The 14,714-nt window shown below is 42.7% G+C and overlaps 1 protein-coding gene across 3 annotated transcripts in view; it reads left to right on the top strand.

Annotated features, from left to right (window-relative positions):
- The first annotated feature begins 460 nt into the window (after positions 1-460).
- USP42 (ubiquitin specific peptidase 42) overlaps positions 461-14,714 on the top strand; it is a 43,030-nt gene continuing 28,776 nt past the window's right edge. For all 3 annotated transcript variants that reach the window (XR_014291519.1, XR_014291520.1, XM_082600363.1), the window contains exons 1-3: positions 461-552; positions 4,707-4,956; positions 7,254-7,454. Coding sequence is in view for 1 of the 3 variants with exons in the window: in XM_082600363.1 (XP_082456489.1) it covers positions 4,716-4,956; positions 7,254-7,454 (442 nt within the window). In the remaining 2 variants the exon portion in view is untranslated. The remainder of the gene's footprint in view (positions 553-4,706; positions 4,957-7,253; positions 7,455-14,714) is intronic.

The following is a 14,714-nucleotide window of genomic DNA, read 5'->3' as shown; positions in this document are numbered from 1 at the left end:
TTCAATGCCGGGTCTCTAGGCCAAGGGGCGTCTCCCGGAGCCGTGTCCATTTGGGGGGCCAGGTGTCCCGCGTGGGCCGTGCACCCGCGCTGGCCGGACTGAGCGCACACGCCGCAGGGCTGTCTCGGCCCTCCGGTCGCGACCGCCGAGGGCCGCTGGGGAAAGACCTCACCCGCCCACGCCGTACGGCTCGGCTCCACCAATCAGCGACCTCCTTCCGCGGCCGACCAGCGCTCCAGTGACGCGCGGGCCAGCCTGCGCCCGCGGCGCTTTGGAGATGGCCCCTCCCGCGCTAGCCCGGCTAGTTAGCTGTGCGCTGCGCCTCTTGTGCGACGGCCCCTGGGCAGCGGCGCGTGCGGGCGCGGCCTTGGCGCGCCCCCTGGCGGCCCGGCGGGGCGCTGCGGGCGCGGCGCTGACCCGGAGGCGGCGGCGGCGGTGCCCGGATGGAGGCACGTCATTGTCCCCCGCCGGGCGGCTGGGCTGTGTGCGGCGGCGGCGGCGGCGGCGGCGGCGGCCGCCGAGGGGGATGGAGCGATCGCCGAGCCGGGTCAGGTAAGCTCCCGCCTCCTACCTGCCCGCCGCTGGCCGGCGTGGGGCCCGCGGAGCGCCCCGCTCGCCTCGGCCGCAGCTGGCCTGGCCGCCCCTCTGCCGGCGCGGCCCGCCGGGGGCTGGCGCGGCCCCTCGCCCGCCGCCCCCTCCGCAGCGGCGGGCCGCCCGGGACCCCGCCGCGCCGGTGGCAGTGCCGCCACCGCCGGCTGGGCCTGGCCGCTGGGGAGGGGGCGGCGGCCGCGACGGCCCCGGCGGCCGGGCTCCCAGAGCGCCGGGCTGCGCGGGGAGGCCGGACCCCCCTGGTTGCCATGGACACTGCCCTCCCACCCCCACCCAGCCCAGCCCGCCCCTCTCGGCCCCGGGGGCTGGGCCCGGCTGGCTGCTCCGGGGCGGCCAGGCCCGCATGGGTCTGCCCGGGGTGGGCGTGTGCCGGCCGCCGACCGCTGAGCCGCCCGGAGTCCCCGGGCCGCCCGCCGCCCCCCGCGTGGCTGCCGCCTCCCGCCCCCGAGCACCCCTCGGAGCCCCGGGCTCGCCTCCCCGCCCCCCCTGCGCCCCCCAAAGAGACAAACTTTCCCACCCGGGCGTCCCGCCGGCCCGCCCGCCGCGCCGGTCCGTCCTCGCGGGGCCGTCCATCTGGCTAGTCCACCGGGTGTCCGAGCTCCCCACGCCTGCCGCCGGGCGGAGCGGGCACCCTCGGGAGGAGAGGAGGGGCCGGCCGGCCCGACGTCGCGTCCCCCAAAGCGCGTGTGCCCTAGTCCTGTTCTTTATCTTCGGGCCAGGAAGACCCAACTTACCTGGGGTGGGGGTGGGGGAGTGTGTGGGGGGAGAGGGCGGTCAGTTTCAGATGCTTGAGATGAAGATTTGATGGGACAGAAGTTTTACCATTTAGGACTTTAACCTCGCTATAATGAATGCAATTGAGATTACTTTTGTGGAATAGCTCTTTTATATTACGGGAGGCCTTAGGACTTACTTGTTTATGGGAAAACACGTTGGCTATTTAAAGTAAATACACTCAAATAACAGTAAAACTGGTTGAAAAACTAGTTAGCCCCTAAAACAGCAGTATTTTAGGTTCTCGTACGTTTTAGTGGAGTCTCAAATTTTAACTTGTACGTTTGAAACATAATTCTCTTCTGACTGTATTATTCATTCAAAGTGCATCGGTGTTGTGAATAATCGGTTTCACTTATTTGTATTTAGGGTCAGTTTCACTTCTTTTCTGTATCATTGAATTAAGTCTACAGAGTTTTTTTTTTTGTAAAAGTTTAAAGCGAAGTGATTTGTTTCCTTACAAATAAGTAAAATCCAGGTTGTCTTTTTAAAGCTTGTGAGTTTTCAAATGGAAATGCAACAAGAATGTGGATTACATTGTTTATTAAGAAGCCCAGGTATAACAGTTTCTTTTTGCATGTATTGATATTTTTATCACAATGTATATGGAGTGCCATAATGTTCAAATAGCCATATGCTTATTCTTTTAAAAATGAAAAAGAATAATGTATTCTAGCATTTGGTCACCACAAGGGAGAAATACCATATAAGGGACAGCATTTTAAGACTTTCAAGTAAAACATTGTATTTAAAGCAGGTACACTTAATGGAAACAATTGAGAAGTTACTTTGTCTCATTCCTCCACACACATCCAACCTTGATTTTTGTACTCAGTTTTTTTCAAACATGCTTTTGTAACTTTTTGTTTGTCTATCATCAGGAGGTGTTGAGAGAAATTTAAACTTTTCATTGAAGTAGTTGCTTAAAAGTCCTGAGATTTATTTCAGTAATGTTTAGAAGCTTTACTGAGAGTAAAGAACATGTAACATCTGAATCCTGAGCCCTATGCAACATTGTTTGGCTTCCAGAAAGGTTTTCTCCAGTTTAACACCTGATGGTTTCAGGGTAAGAAGTCATTGGCTGAATATACATCTGAAGGAGAATGGATGTTTTTGGTTTTCCCAAATTATAATGCTATATGGTTATCAACGACTGCGTTGTATGTTTTCCTTGGGGTTTTTTTTTTTCTTAATTTAAGAGTTGTGACCCCCCCCCCCCAAAGGCAACTGGAGCAAGTAAAATGATTTTATTTGGTCATTTGTTAATGATTGTCCTGAAGGGATGTTTATCCCAGAAAATCAAGCTTTTTGCTATTTAACATTACTGTAAATAAGGCTGGCTTAATCTTCACTGTTTTGGCTTTCTTCTTCCTTTTCCTCCTCCTCAACTTCTTTTTCCCTTGTTGTCTTATTTTTACCTCCACACTGTTTTGTAATTTCTTTTGACTGTCAGATGAGGAAAGTATAAACTTTATTTGGATAATAGGGCTCAAGCTTTCTTCCTGATAAAGGTCCTGTGTTTTACCTAGATTGACTTAAAATTTCAGTTCAGTTTTTCTTTTTGTTAAGCTCTAATTAACATCTTCTTCTCTATTTCTACGTAAGGTTCCAAAAATATTTAAGTTTGTACTTTTTTGGAGGGTGATAATCTTAATTTAAATCTTTAAAATCACAACAGAATTGAGGCTTTTAAAAAAACCTTATTGTGAGTAGACAGTGCATCATAACATTTGTTGAAGTGTCACATACATGGGTAATTAATTACTGTGTTGAATATTTTTTAAAAGTTTTAAAGGCTATTCCTACTTCAGAATTTTTAAGGATTAAATGAGATACTTTATATAAAACGGTCAGCAAAAATTGGTGCTAGGAGCAAACACTGGTTACGTCCTGTCTTCACAGCTCATTCATTTGTTCAACACGTGTGTGGAGAGCTTTCCTTGTGCCAGGTCAGGGCATGTAAACAAGAACATGATGGAGAGGCACAGGCAGGACGGCTGTGGAGTCCATGCCCCAGCGCTATGGTGGAAATCAGCCCGAGGGTGCCCAGGGCGCCGCCAGAGCTTCCAGGAGGGGTTCTCAGACTGTCTTGGGGGAGGGGGACTATCAAGGAAAGTGTCCCAGAGGAAATGAATTCTAAACGGAGAAGTGGGGTGGGTGTTCACTGGCTGGAGGTGGAAGGGTGGAGGAGGTTTGGGGAAAGAAGAACAGCATGTGCAGAGCCTGGAGAGAGAAGGCAGGACAGGACCACGGGGCGCGGAGAGGCTCCTAGGGCGGGCAGTGTCCAGAGTCCAGGTGTCGGGATGCTGGGCCGGAGGCAGTCGGGGCACGCCTGGAAGATCATCTGCAGAGCAGTGGCCTGCTAGATTTGGTTGCCGCTGGGCAATATGGGAAACATTCCTAAAGTGCTGTGTTGTGGAGTTTGGTAGAGCCCGAAGGGGCCCCAGCCGGGAATGTTGGGCTTGGGACCTTTTCCCAGTAGTGACTAGTTTGGGTAATAGTTGCTCCATTTCGTAGACCCAGTGGATTCTGTCCAGTCTCTCATAGGTCATTATGAAAATTAAGTAAGTTAGTGTGTGTTCAGTGAGTGACACAATGCCTAGCATATAGAAAGTGCTCAGTTAGTGGGGGCCCTAAGATTTTAATAGGGTTCAGAGAGAAAATGATAATTAAGTACTTTTATAACATGTATTTGTGTTCCAGTTTGATGTCAGTAATGCCTTATGGACTTCATTTTAAAAAATCATATATGCGAAATAAATGAGCCTCTTCAAAATGTGTTTCAAAAGTGAGACTTCCTATATTAAAAAAAAGTAATGTATTTCAAACAATGTCATTTTGGACTTTAAGCTTCAAATTAAAGCTAGATTTTCTTTTCATGTAGTTGAGACTTTTCCTTGAGGAATTATATATGAATTGAAAATTGAGCCAAATGTGTTAGTGCATTTCACATTCTAGGTTTAAGCAAGGGAGAGAAAAAATATAGGCACTTGGTGAATGTATAGAGTTGGAAATTGAGGTACCTGATTATGAAACGAAATATCAGATTTTCAGAGGGCATGAAATAGAATGATAAGATCTAATCAAATACTTCATTGAAGATTTTATAATTAAAAATTGTTGGCATGTTCAGATTAGCACAACAGTAAATATCCCAAGGAAATTATTACAAAGTTAAAAAATAGTGTTGCTTTTGTATTGGGGTGATTTGTTGGAAAATTAACCTAGCCGTTTTTAATTGTTTTCAAAGATCTAATGGTAGAATAAGTAGATTACTTTTCTTACCTTATGAAACAAATGTATGCTTTTCTCATCTTTTACAGAGGTGAACAATGACCCTAGTTGACAAAGCTTCTGAATCTTCAGACTCATCAACCTGTCAGAACCAGCCTGGCAGTTCTGAGGCAGTCCCACCTGGAGACATGGATGCAGGTTCTGCCAGCTGGGGTGCTGTGTCTTCATTAAATGATGTTTCAAATCACACGCTTTCTTTAGGACCAGTACCTGGTGCTGTAGTTTATTCAAGTTCATCTGTACCTGAAAAATCAAAACCATCACCACAAAAGGATCAAGGTACTACTTTCTAAAAGAATCACTACAAGAAACTCCTGTATAAATGCTGTTAGTGGGTTGGTAGTTTCAGAGAGGGGCTTATTTAGCAAGATACACTGCCACCTGAATGGCCAGCAGAGTTACATTATTTGACAGGCTTCATTTTCCTCTGCTGCTTGTTCATGATTAACATATGTATCATAGCAAGGTAAGATTATTTTTAGTTACTATGAATTTATTTGTAGTTGAATTCCTAATTTTTTGAAGGATAAACTTTGTCTTGGTGAGAATTGAGATGGGCAAGCATTTCATTAACTTGTCAGTTAACTATAGTGCCCTAAGTAAATGTCTACTTTTTAAAAATTTAAAGATTTTTTTTTTTTTTTTTTTTTTTTTGCGGTACGTGGGCCTCTCACTGTTGTGGCCTCTCCCGTTGCGGAGCACAGGCTCTGGACGTGCAGGCCCAGCGGCCATGGCTCACGGGCCCAGCCGCTCGGCGGCATGTGGGATCCTCCCAGACCGGGGCACAAACCCGTGTCCCCTGCATCGGCAGGCGGACTCTCAACCACTGCGCCACCAGGGAAGCCCCTAAGATGTTTTTAAAAATGGTTGCCTTTTGACAAATGAGCTCCACCCAACTTTGTTTTTGTTTGTTTAGTTTTTGCCAGTTAGAGTCATCTGTAGAAATAAAGCTCTTTGAAAGCGAGCAGATCATGTAAATGTTACATTATGTATAAAGCCAGGTTAATGTGGTTTATTTGTTAAAACCCATCCTGATAACTAAGACACTGACACTTTAGTTGGTACTCCTGAGACTTTCGGATTTGGAAGCTTTGAAACCTTAAGAGATTAGTTCCCACTCAGAACGTTGTTTGGTTTAGAATAATTTGGCTCTCATGTTGTTTTGAGTCTTCCTAGTGCGTGTGATATTGTGATGTGGAGGTGGGTGGTATGATTTGCTGAAGGTGTTTTGGGTGAGGGGACATTTACATCACAAATCAAACAACGTAACTGAATGTTATACAGAGAGGTTTAAAGACCTTTATAAGCAGGGCATTCCCACAGGACATCCTCTCACAGACTCCAGCCTCCTGTCACCTTGCTGGGGCTCTTCTCTCTTCCTTAAGATTTAGTTTGTATCACCCCACCTGGCTCTTTTGGGGGCCCTTGTCACGCTCTTTGAACATCCATTTCTCCTTTGCTGATTTTGCTCTCCCTTCTTCAGGAAGCTGAAGCCTGCCTTTTTGCATGCTTCAACACTCAATATTGCTATTAAAATAGAGAACCATCTATTGGGCATCTCAGTCTTTGGTAGTACTGAGGAACTGCCAAACTTTTGAAAACACAGTCTTGCTGTGGATGATTTTTGACCTTTCCTAAATAAATTGTTTTTGAGCCTCACCGGAGTATCATTAGCAATCTGTTTCTAAGTTTTAAAAATAGATAAGAAATTTTTAGACCCTGTAGACTATACTTATGAGTATGTATAGTGATGCCTAACAGCCTGTTTCCCTGCTGGTAAATTTGGGATGACATCACTACCAACCTTTAGAATTGAAAGTATCCGACAGCTAGTGGGGACTGAGTAGGTGAGATGATGGTGAGGATGACGTGCTGGTGGGGGTACAGAATATGAGCATCCGTAGCACATATTACAGGGAATCAACTTTCCTGCACTTTTATTGTGATGTAGTTTATTTATTTTTAAAACTATTTTAATGAAAAATTTTAAGTAGGTGCAGAAGAGAGAATAATTATAATGAAGTCTCACGTGCCCCTCAGCCAGCTTTGATGTTTATCAGCTCCTGGCCAATTATACCTCCACCCACTTACTCCTCTCCCCACTCCCCATCATTTTAAAGCAAATCCAGGACTTTATACTCCATCTATAAATAGTTCAGTGTGTATATTTAAAGAATTCATGTCTGAAAATTAAAAGCTTTTTATATTAAAAGTCCAGTCAATGTACAGATTTCCCTGGTAGTTGTATAATTTTTTTTTAACAGTTGGCTGTTGAAATCAACCTCCAAACAAGGTCTATGCTTTGCATTTGGTGAATATCTTTTAAGTTTTTTTTAATCTGTTAAATGCTGCTCCCCCCCCACCTTTTTTTGTCCTTGCAATTTGTTTATCAAAGAAACCAAATCATAGAGTTTCCCACATTCTGGGCTCTTTCTTTTGAAATGTCCCTTTCTCCCCTGTATTTCTGGTTAGCTGGTCATAAGAATCTTGATCAGATTCAGGTTTGATGTGTTGCTAGTTATTCAGCTTCGGAAGTATACAAAGCTTTCTTTTTAAATATTTGTTTATTTTCCTAGCCCTAGGTGATGGCATTGCTCCTCCACAAAAAATTCTTTTCCCATCTGAGAAGATTTGTCTTAAGTGGCAGCAAACTCATAGAGTAGGAGCTGGGCTCCAGAATTTGGGCAATACCTGTTTTGCCAACGCAGCGCTGCAGTGTTTAACTTACACGCCACCTCTTGCCAACTACATGCTATCACACGAACACTCCAAGACATGTAAGTGTTCTCTATTGTGTTATGTGTGTAGTGTTATGGTATGCTAACCTACTTTCATTTTTTTTCTCTGAAATGAAAGTGAAGATTTAAGCCAAGAATTTGATCATCACTAAGGAGTTGGTTTCTTCTTTTAGAAATCATGGAGGAAGACTCTTAAAGATTTACATTCAGGTTGCATAAAAAACATTTTGCACATAATTTGACCTGTAGAATTATTTAAAAAGAAACATATTTTATCAGCATTTGGCATTTCTGGAGCCCCTGCTGGCTTTCTACACTTGCTAAAAAATGTGACATAAATGTCTACTGCCAACAGCTTGGGACAAGCAGGGCTAAGAATCCCACTTCTCCTGGCATCCATCCTTTGTTGAACGCTTGATTCATTTACAGGCTTTAAGCATTAGCGGAGAGGAGCCTCTTGTCACTGGTCCTCACCTCCTGGAAATTCATGCAGGACTTTCCCTTTAGTGTGTGAGAGCTCGGTTTTCAACCCAGAGGGCAGGAAGTTAGTTAACACACGTTATGTCTTTAATTAGGTGAGAGCCAACTCCATGGTCAACTAGTGAAATTCAGAATTTAGAACATACCCGTTTTTTGAGGTCTTGACCTTCTGCATATAGTATTGTACATACTCTTCACCCTTAGAAGTGAAATCTCCCTCTTCTTTGATCTACATTAATGTGTGTGTGTGTATGTTAGGGTGCTAGTCCTTCATTATTAGGGTGAAAAAAAAAGCCCCTTGGTTTATTTTTGCATAGCTCTTTACTTTTTTGTTTTTTTTTTGCGGCTTGTGGGATCTAAGTTCCCCCACCAGGGATTGATTGATTGATTGATTGATTGATTTGGCTGTGCCGGGTCTTCGTTGCAGCACGCGGGATCTTTGATCTTCATTGCGGCGTGCGGGTTCTTTAGTTGTGGCATGAGGGATCTTAAGTTGTAGCATGCGAACTCTTAGTTGCAGCATGCATGTGGGATCTAGTTCCCTGACCCGGGATCAAATGGGGCCCCCTGCATTGGCAGCGTGGAGCCTTAGCCACTGGACCACCAGGGAAGTCCCCCGACCGGGGATTGAACCTGGGCCCTCGGCAGTGAAGGTGCCGTGTCCTAACCACTGGACCACCAGGGAATTCCCGAATAGTTTTTTACTTAATGGAGAATTTAGACCCACTCTTTTAAAACTTTATTCCCCCAAAGAGCAAAATAATGGTTTTAAAGAATTTGGAAAGTACAGAAAATTTTAAGGTAACCGAAAGAAAATCACCTAGAATCTCACCATCAAGAGGTGTTTCTTATGCCAGGGCTTCAAATTACAGAAGGAAGATTCTGTTTGCCCTCATTTTCTTCCTTTTTAAGTCCATAATTCATTCCCCACAGACAGCTTTCTTATCACTTTTGCACTTAATGAAAGTAGGATGTGGATGAAAACCCAGCACTGGCACCTGGACAGAGAGAGAGAGGATGGAGACGAAAATGCAGATGCTCGGGGTGTCCAGAATTAGGTGTCTGTCTTTTTTTTTTTTTTTTTTTGCGGTACGCGGGCCTCTCACCTCCGTGGCCTCTCACGTTGCGGAGCACAGGCTCCGGACGCACAGGCTCAGTGGCCATGGGTCACGGGCCCAGCCGCTCCGTGGCATGTGGGATCTTCCCGGACCCGGGCACGAACCCGTATCCCCTGCATTGGCAGGCGGACTCTCAACCACTGCACCACCAAGGAAGCCCCAAAGGTGCCTGTCTTTTATAGGCCATTGGTAGTTTTCTCTTTCTCTCTGTTTTCTCAGCTTTATTGAGGTGTTGTTGATAAACAATAAATTGCACGTTTAAAATACACAATTTGATGCATTTTGACATTTGTGTATACCTGTGAAACGATCACCACAGTCTACATATGGACATATTCATCACCCCTCTAAAGAGTCTCAGTGCTCCTTTGAAATCAGTCCCTCCCACCCTTTCCTGTCCCTCATCCCCTCCACCCCAGGCAACCACTGATATGCTTTCTGTTTGCTACAGATTAGTTTGTATTTTCTAGAATGTCTTATATGTGGAATTACACAGTATATATTTTTATATTGCCTGGCTTCTTTCACTCAGCACGATTATTTCAGCATTATTCTATGTTGTTGCATGTATCAATAGTTAATTTTTATTGCTGAGTGGTATTCCATTGTATGGATAGATGTACGACAGTTTGATTCTCCATTCACCTATTGATGGACATTTGGGTGATTTCCCATTTTGGGCCATCACAAATTAAGCTACTATGAGGACTTCCCTGGTGGCACAGTGGTTAAGAATCCACCTGCCAATGCAGGGGACACCGGTTCAATCCCTGGTCTGGGAAGATCCCACATGCCACGGAACAGCTAAGCCTGTGCGTCACAACTACTGAGTCTGCGCTCTAGAGTCCATGAGCCACAACTACTGAGCCCACGTGCTGCAACTGCTGAAGCCCGCGTGCCTAGTGCTCCGCAACAAGAGAAGCCACCACAATGAGAAGCCCGTGCACCGCAACGACGAGTAGCCCCCGCTCGCCGCAACGAGAGAAAGCCTGCACGCAGCAATGGAGACCCAACACAGCCAAAAAACAAAACAAAACAAAACAACAAATTAAGCTACCTTGAAGTCTTTGTAAGGACATGTTTTCATTTCTTGTGGGTAAATATCTAGGAGAGGAATGGCTTGGTCCTATAGTATGTGTGTGCTTCACTTTAAGTTACTTCCAAACTGTCTCCCAAAGGGATTGTGATATTTTACATTCCCACCAGCAGTGAATGAAACTTCCATTTGCTCCCTATCTCCCCTAATACTTGGCGTGGTCAGTCTTTCCAATTTTAGCCACTCTAATAGGTGTGTAGTATAATAGTATGTTACTGTGGTTTTAATTTGCATTTCCATAATGAATAAGGATGTTGAACATCTCTCCATATGGTTCTTTGCCATCTGTGTGTTTGCTTTGCTCAAGCGCCTGCTCATATCTTTTGCCTGATTTAAAATTGGGTAGTTTTCTTATCGTTGAGTTTTGAGAGTTCTTTATGTATTCTGGATAGAAGCCCTTTATCAGATATGTAATTTGCAAATGTTTCCCAATCTGGAGAAAATAGTCTCCTCACACTGTCTTTCAAAGAGCATGTTTTTAGTTTTGAAGAATACTGCTTCATTATTTTTCCATTTTTATCATCTGTGCTTTAGGTGTTGTATTTAAGAAATCTGCCTAACCAGAGGTTGCAAAGCTTTTCCCTTTACTTTTTAGCAGTTTTGTACTTTTAGTTTTTATATTTAGGTCAGTGATACATTTTGAGTTAATTTTTATTTGTGGTGTGAAGAATGGATTAAAGTTCATGTTTTTCAATATGGATATCCAGTTGTTCCAGCACTATTTGTTCAAAACATAGCCCTTTCTCTACTGAATTATTTTTGTACCTTTGTCAAAAATCAATTGATCTGGGCTTCCCTGGTGGCGCAGTGGTTGGGGGTCCACCTGCCGATGCAGGGGACGCAGGTTCGTGCCCCGGTCCGGGAGGCTCCCACGTGCTGCGGAGCGGCTGGGCCTGTGAGCCATGACCGCTGGGCCTGCGCGTCCGGAGCCTGTGCTCCGCAACGGGAGAGGCGCAGCAGTGAGAGGCCCGCGTGCCGCAAGAAGAAAAACCAAAAAAAAAAAAAAAAATCAATTGCTCATATACATATGGATCTATTTCTGGACTCTGTTTTGTTACACTGATCCACTATCTGTCTTGACACCATAACACAGTGCCTTGTTACTATATATTTAAAAGTTTGGAAGTCAGGTAACTTTTCCAACTTTGTTCTCCTTTTTCAAAGTTGTTTTGGCCATTCTTGGTCCTTTGCATTTCCAAATTAATTTTGAAATCAGTTTGTCAATTTCTACAAAAAAGCTTCCTGAGATTTTGATTAGGATTGTGTTGAATCTGTAAATCAGTTTGGAACGAATGACATCCAAACAGTATCCTTTTCTGACCCACAAACTAGGTATTTATTTAGGTTATCTTCAGTTTTTCTTAGCTGTGTTGCATAGTTTTCAGTATACAAGTACAATTTGTACATTTTTTAATCTGATTTATCCCTAAGCATTTCATATTTTTGAAAGCTATTGTAAATGGTATTAGTTTTTGAATTTCGATTTTTGGTTGTTCATTGCTAGAATATAGAAACGCAGTTGAACTTTGTTTATTGATCTTGTATCCTACAACTTTGCTAAGCTCCTTAATTCTAGTAGTTTTTTTAATACAGTTACCTTATGATTATTTAGAGGCATGTTTTTAGTTGCGAGATGATTGGGGAGTTTTCGGAAATTGTCCTGTTACTACTTTAATTCCATTGTGGTCAGAGAAGATACTTTTATTGTTTGAATCCTTTGAAACTTGAGACTTGTTTTATGCACCAGAACGTGGTCTGGCTTGTTAAATATTCCACGTGTACTTAATAAGGATGTGTATTCTGCTGTGTTGGTTGGAGTTTCTATAAATGCTGATTATGTTTAGTTACTTGATAATGTTGTTGAGGTTGTCTTTTATGTCCTTTTACTGCTTTTCTGTCTACTTGTTCTATCGAATTTTGAGAGAGGTGTGTTGAAATAAAATAAATTTTTGAATTTGTTTCTTCATTCTGTTCTATCAGTTTTGCTTCATGTACTGTGAAACTCTGTCACTTAAGGTTATTATGACCTCTTGGTGAGCTGACCTATTTATAACTTATGAAATGACCCTCTTTATCCCAAATAATATGCTTTACTCTGAAATCTGTTTTGTCTGAAATAGAGCCACTCCAGTTTTCTTATTAATGTTAGCATGGTATATCTTTTTCCATCTTTTAACTTTTAACCTATTTGTGTTTATATTTAAAGTGGATTTCTTGTAAACAGCCTATAATTTGTTCTTGTTTTTTAATCCAGTCTTACAGTCTCTGCCTTTTAAAATATAAATCATTTATATTTAATGAGAGTATTGATATGATTGGTTTTACATTTACCATCTTGCTATTTGTTTTCTAATTGTCCCGTATTCTTTGTTCCCTTTTTCATTGTTTTCTGCCTTCTTTTGGAATGAGTAATTTTATATTTCTTCTCCTTTATTGGCATATTTTCTCTAACTTTGGTTTCTCTTTTTAGTGGTTGCTTTAGGGTTTAGCATACATTTTTAACTTACCATAGCTTACATTGAGATACTATTCCATTTCTTGTGTAGTATAAGGACTTTGTGACAATATACTTTCATGGTCTCTCTCTAGACATTTGTGCTATTGTTGTCAAACATTTTATTTTTACTTAATTTGTATCCACATAATATATTGTATTATTTTGCTTTAAATAAAATTTAAAAGTTTTATTTTAAGTAGTTTGTTAAGGTTTCTTTACCAGTCTTTTATATTTACTTACTCTTTTATCATTTCCACTGCTTTTAATGCCTTTGTGTAGATCCAGACATCCATCTGGTATTTTTTCATATGCCTGGAGGAATTCCCTTAACTTTTCTTGCTGGTGACAAACTGTTTTTTTGTTTGTTTGTTTGGTTGGTTTTTAAAATAAATTTATTTATTTATTTATTTTTGGCTGCGTCGGGTCTTCATTGCTGGGTGCGGGCTTTAGTTGCGGCGAGCAGGGGCTACTCTTCCTTGTGGTGCACAGGCTTCTCATTGTGGTGGCCTCTCTTGTTACGGAGCACGGGCTCTAGGTGTGTGGGCTTCAGTAGTTGTGGCACGCAGGCTCAGTAGTTGTGGCTCATGGGCTCTAGAGTGCAGGCTCAGTAGTTGTGGCGCCCGGGCTTAGTTGCTCCACAGCATGTGGGATCTTCCTGTACCAGGGATCGAACCTGTGTCCCCTGCGTTGGCAGGTGGATTCTTAACCACTGCGCCAACAGGGAAGCCCCCAAACTCTGTTTTTTGTTTTATTTATTTGTTTGTTTTTTATTCTTGGTCTGGAATATCTTTATTTTGCCTTTTTTGAAGCTAAACTTTATTTTGAGGTAATTTTAGATTTACTTGCAGTTGTAAGAAATCACACAGAGGCATGCTATGTACCCTTACCCAGTTTCCCCCAGTGGTGACACTGTAGTTCAGTCTCACAGCCAGGATATTGATTTTGATACAGTCAAGGTACAGAACGTTTCCATCACTAAGGATCATGTTTCCCTTTTATAGCCAAGCCCACTTCCCTCGTGCCCCCACCTCCTCCTTAATCCCTGGCAACTACTAGTTATCACTTCTATTATTTTGTCATTTCAAGAATGTTACATATATTGAATTATATAGTAGGGATTGGCTTTTTCACTCAGCATAAGTCTCTGGATATTCATTCACTTTGTTGTGTATATTAATAATTTGTTCCTTTTTATTGCTGATTAGTATTCCATGGTATGGATGGACCACAGTTTGTTTAACCACTCATCCATTAAAGGACATCTGGGTTGTTTCCAGTTTCTGGATATTATGAATAGAGCTGCTGTAAACATTAGTGTGTAGAGCATGTGTGTGAACACAAGTCTTTATTTCTCTGGAATAAATGCCCAGAACTACAGTTGCTGGGTCATAAGGTAGTTGCATGTTTAGTTTTGTAAGAAACTGCCAAATAGTTTTCCAGAGTGGCTGACCAGTTTACATTTCCACCAGCAGTGTATTGAGTTCCAGTTGCTCTGCATTGTTGCCAGCATTTGGTGTTTCACTATTTTTCATTTTAGCCATACGGTAATGATGAGTATAATGATATCTCATTGTAGTTTTAATTTGCATTTCCCTAATGCCTAAAGGTCTTGAACTTCTCTCCATGTGTTTATTTACCATCTGTATATATCCCCTTTGGAAAATATCTCTTTGTGTCTTTTGTTCATTTTCTATTGTGTTCTTTGTTTTTATATTGTTGTTTTGTTCTTTATATATTCTAGATATTAGGTCTTTTTCGGATGTGTATTTCCAACATTTCCTGCCAGTTTGAAGCTTGTCTTTTCATCCCCTTAACAGGGTCTTTCACAGAGCAAAAGTTTTAAATTTTGGTGAAGTCCACTTTTTCCTTTTATGGATTGTGCTTTTGCTGTCAAGTATAAGATCTCTTTGCATAGCCCTTGATCCTAAAGATTTTCTCCTATTTTTTTTTCCTACGAGTTTTATAGTTTTACATTTAGGTATGTGATCCATTTTACGTTAATTTTTGTATAGCGTGAGGTTTAGTTTTTCTGTCTGGATGTCCAGTTGCTCTAGCACCATTTGTTTCAAAGGCTGTCTTTCCTTCATTAATTGCTTTTGCACTTTTGT

The sequence above is a fragment of the Mesoplodon mirus genome (assembly GCF_964341445.2).
Source record: "Mesoplodon mirus genome assembly, chromosome: 15".
NCBI classification, from domain to species: domain Eukaryota; kingdom Metazoa; phylum Chordata; class Mammalia; order Artiodactyla; family Ziphiidae; genus Mesoplodon; species Mesoplodon mirus.
This window is presented reverse-complemented; position numbering and strand designations above follow the sequence as displayed.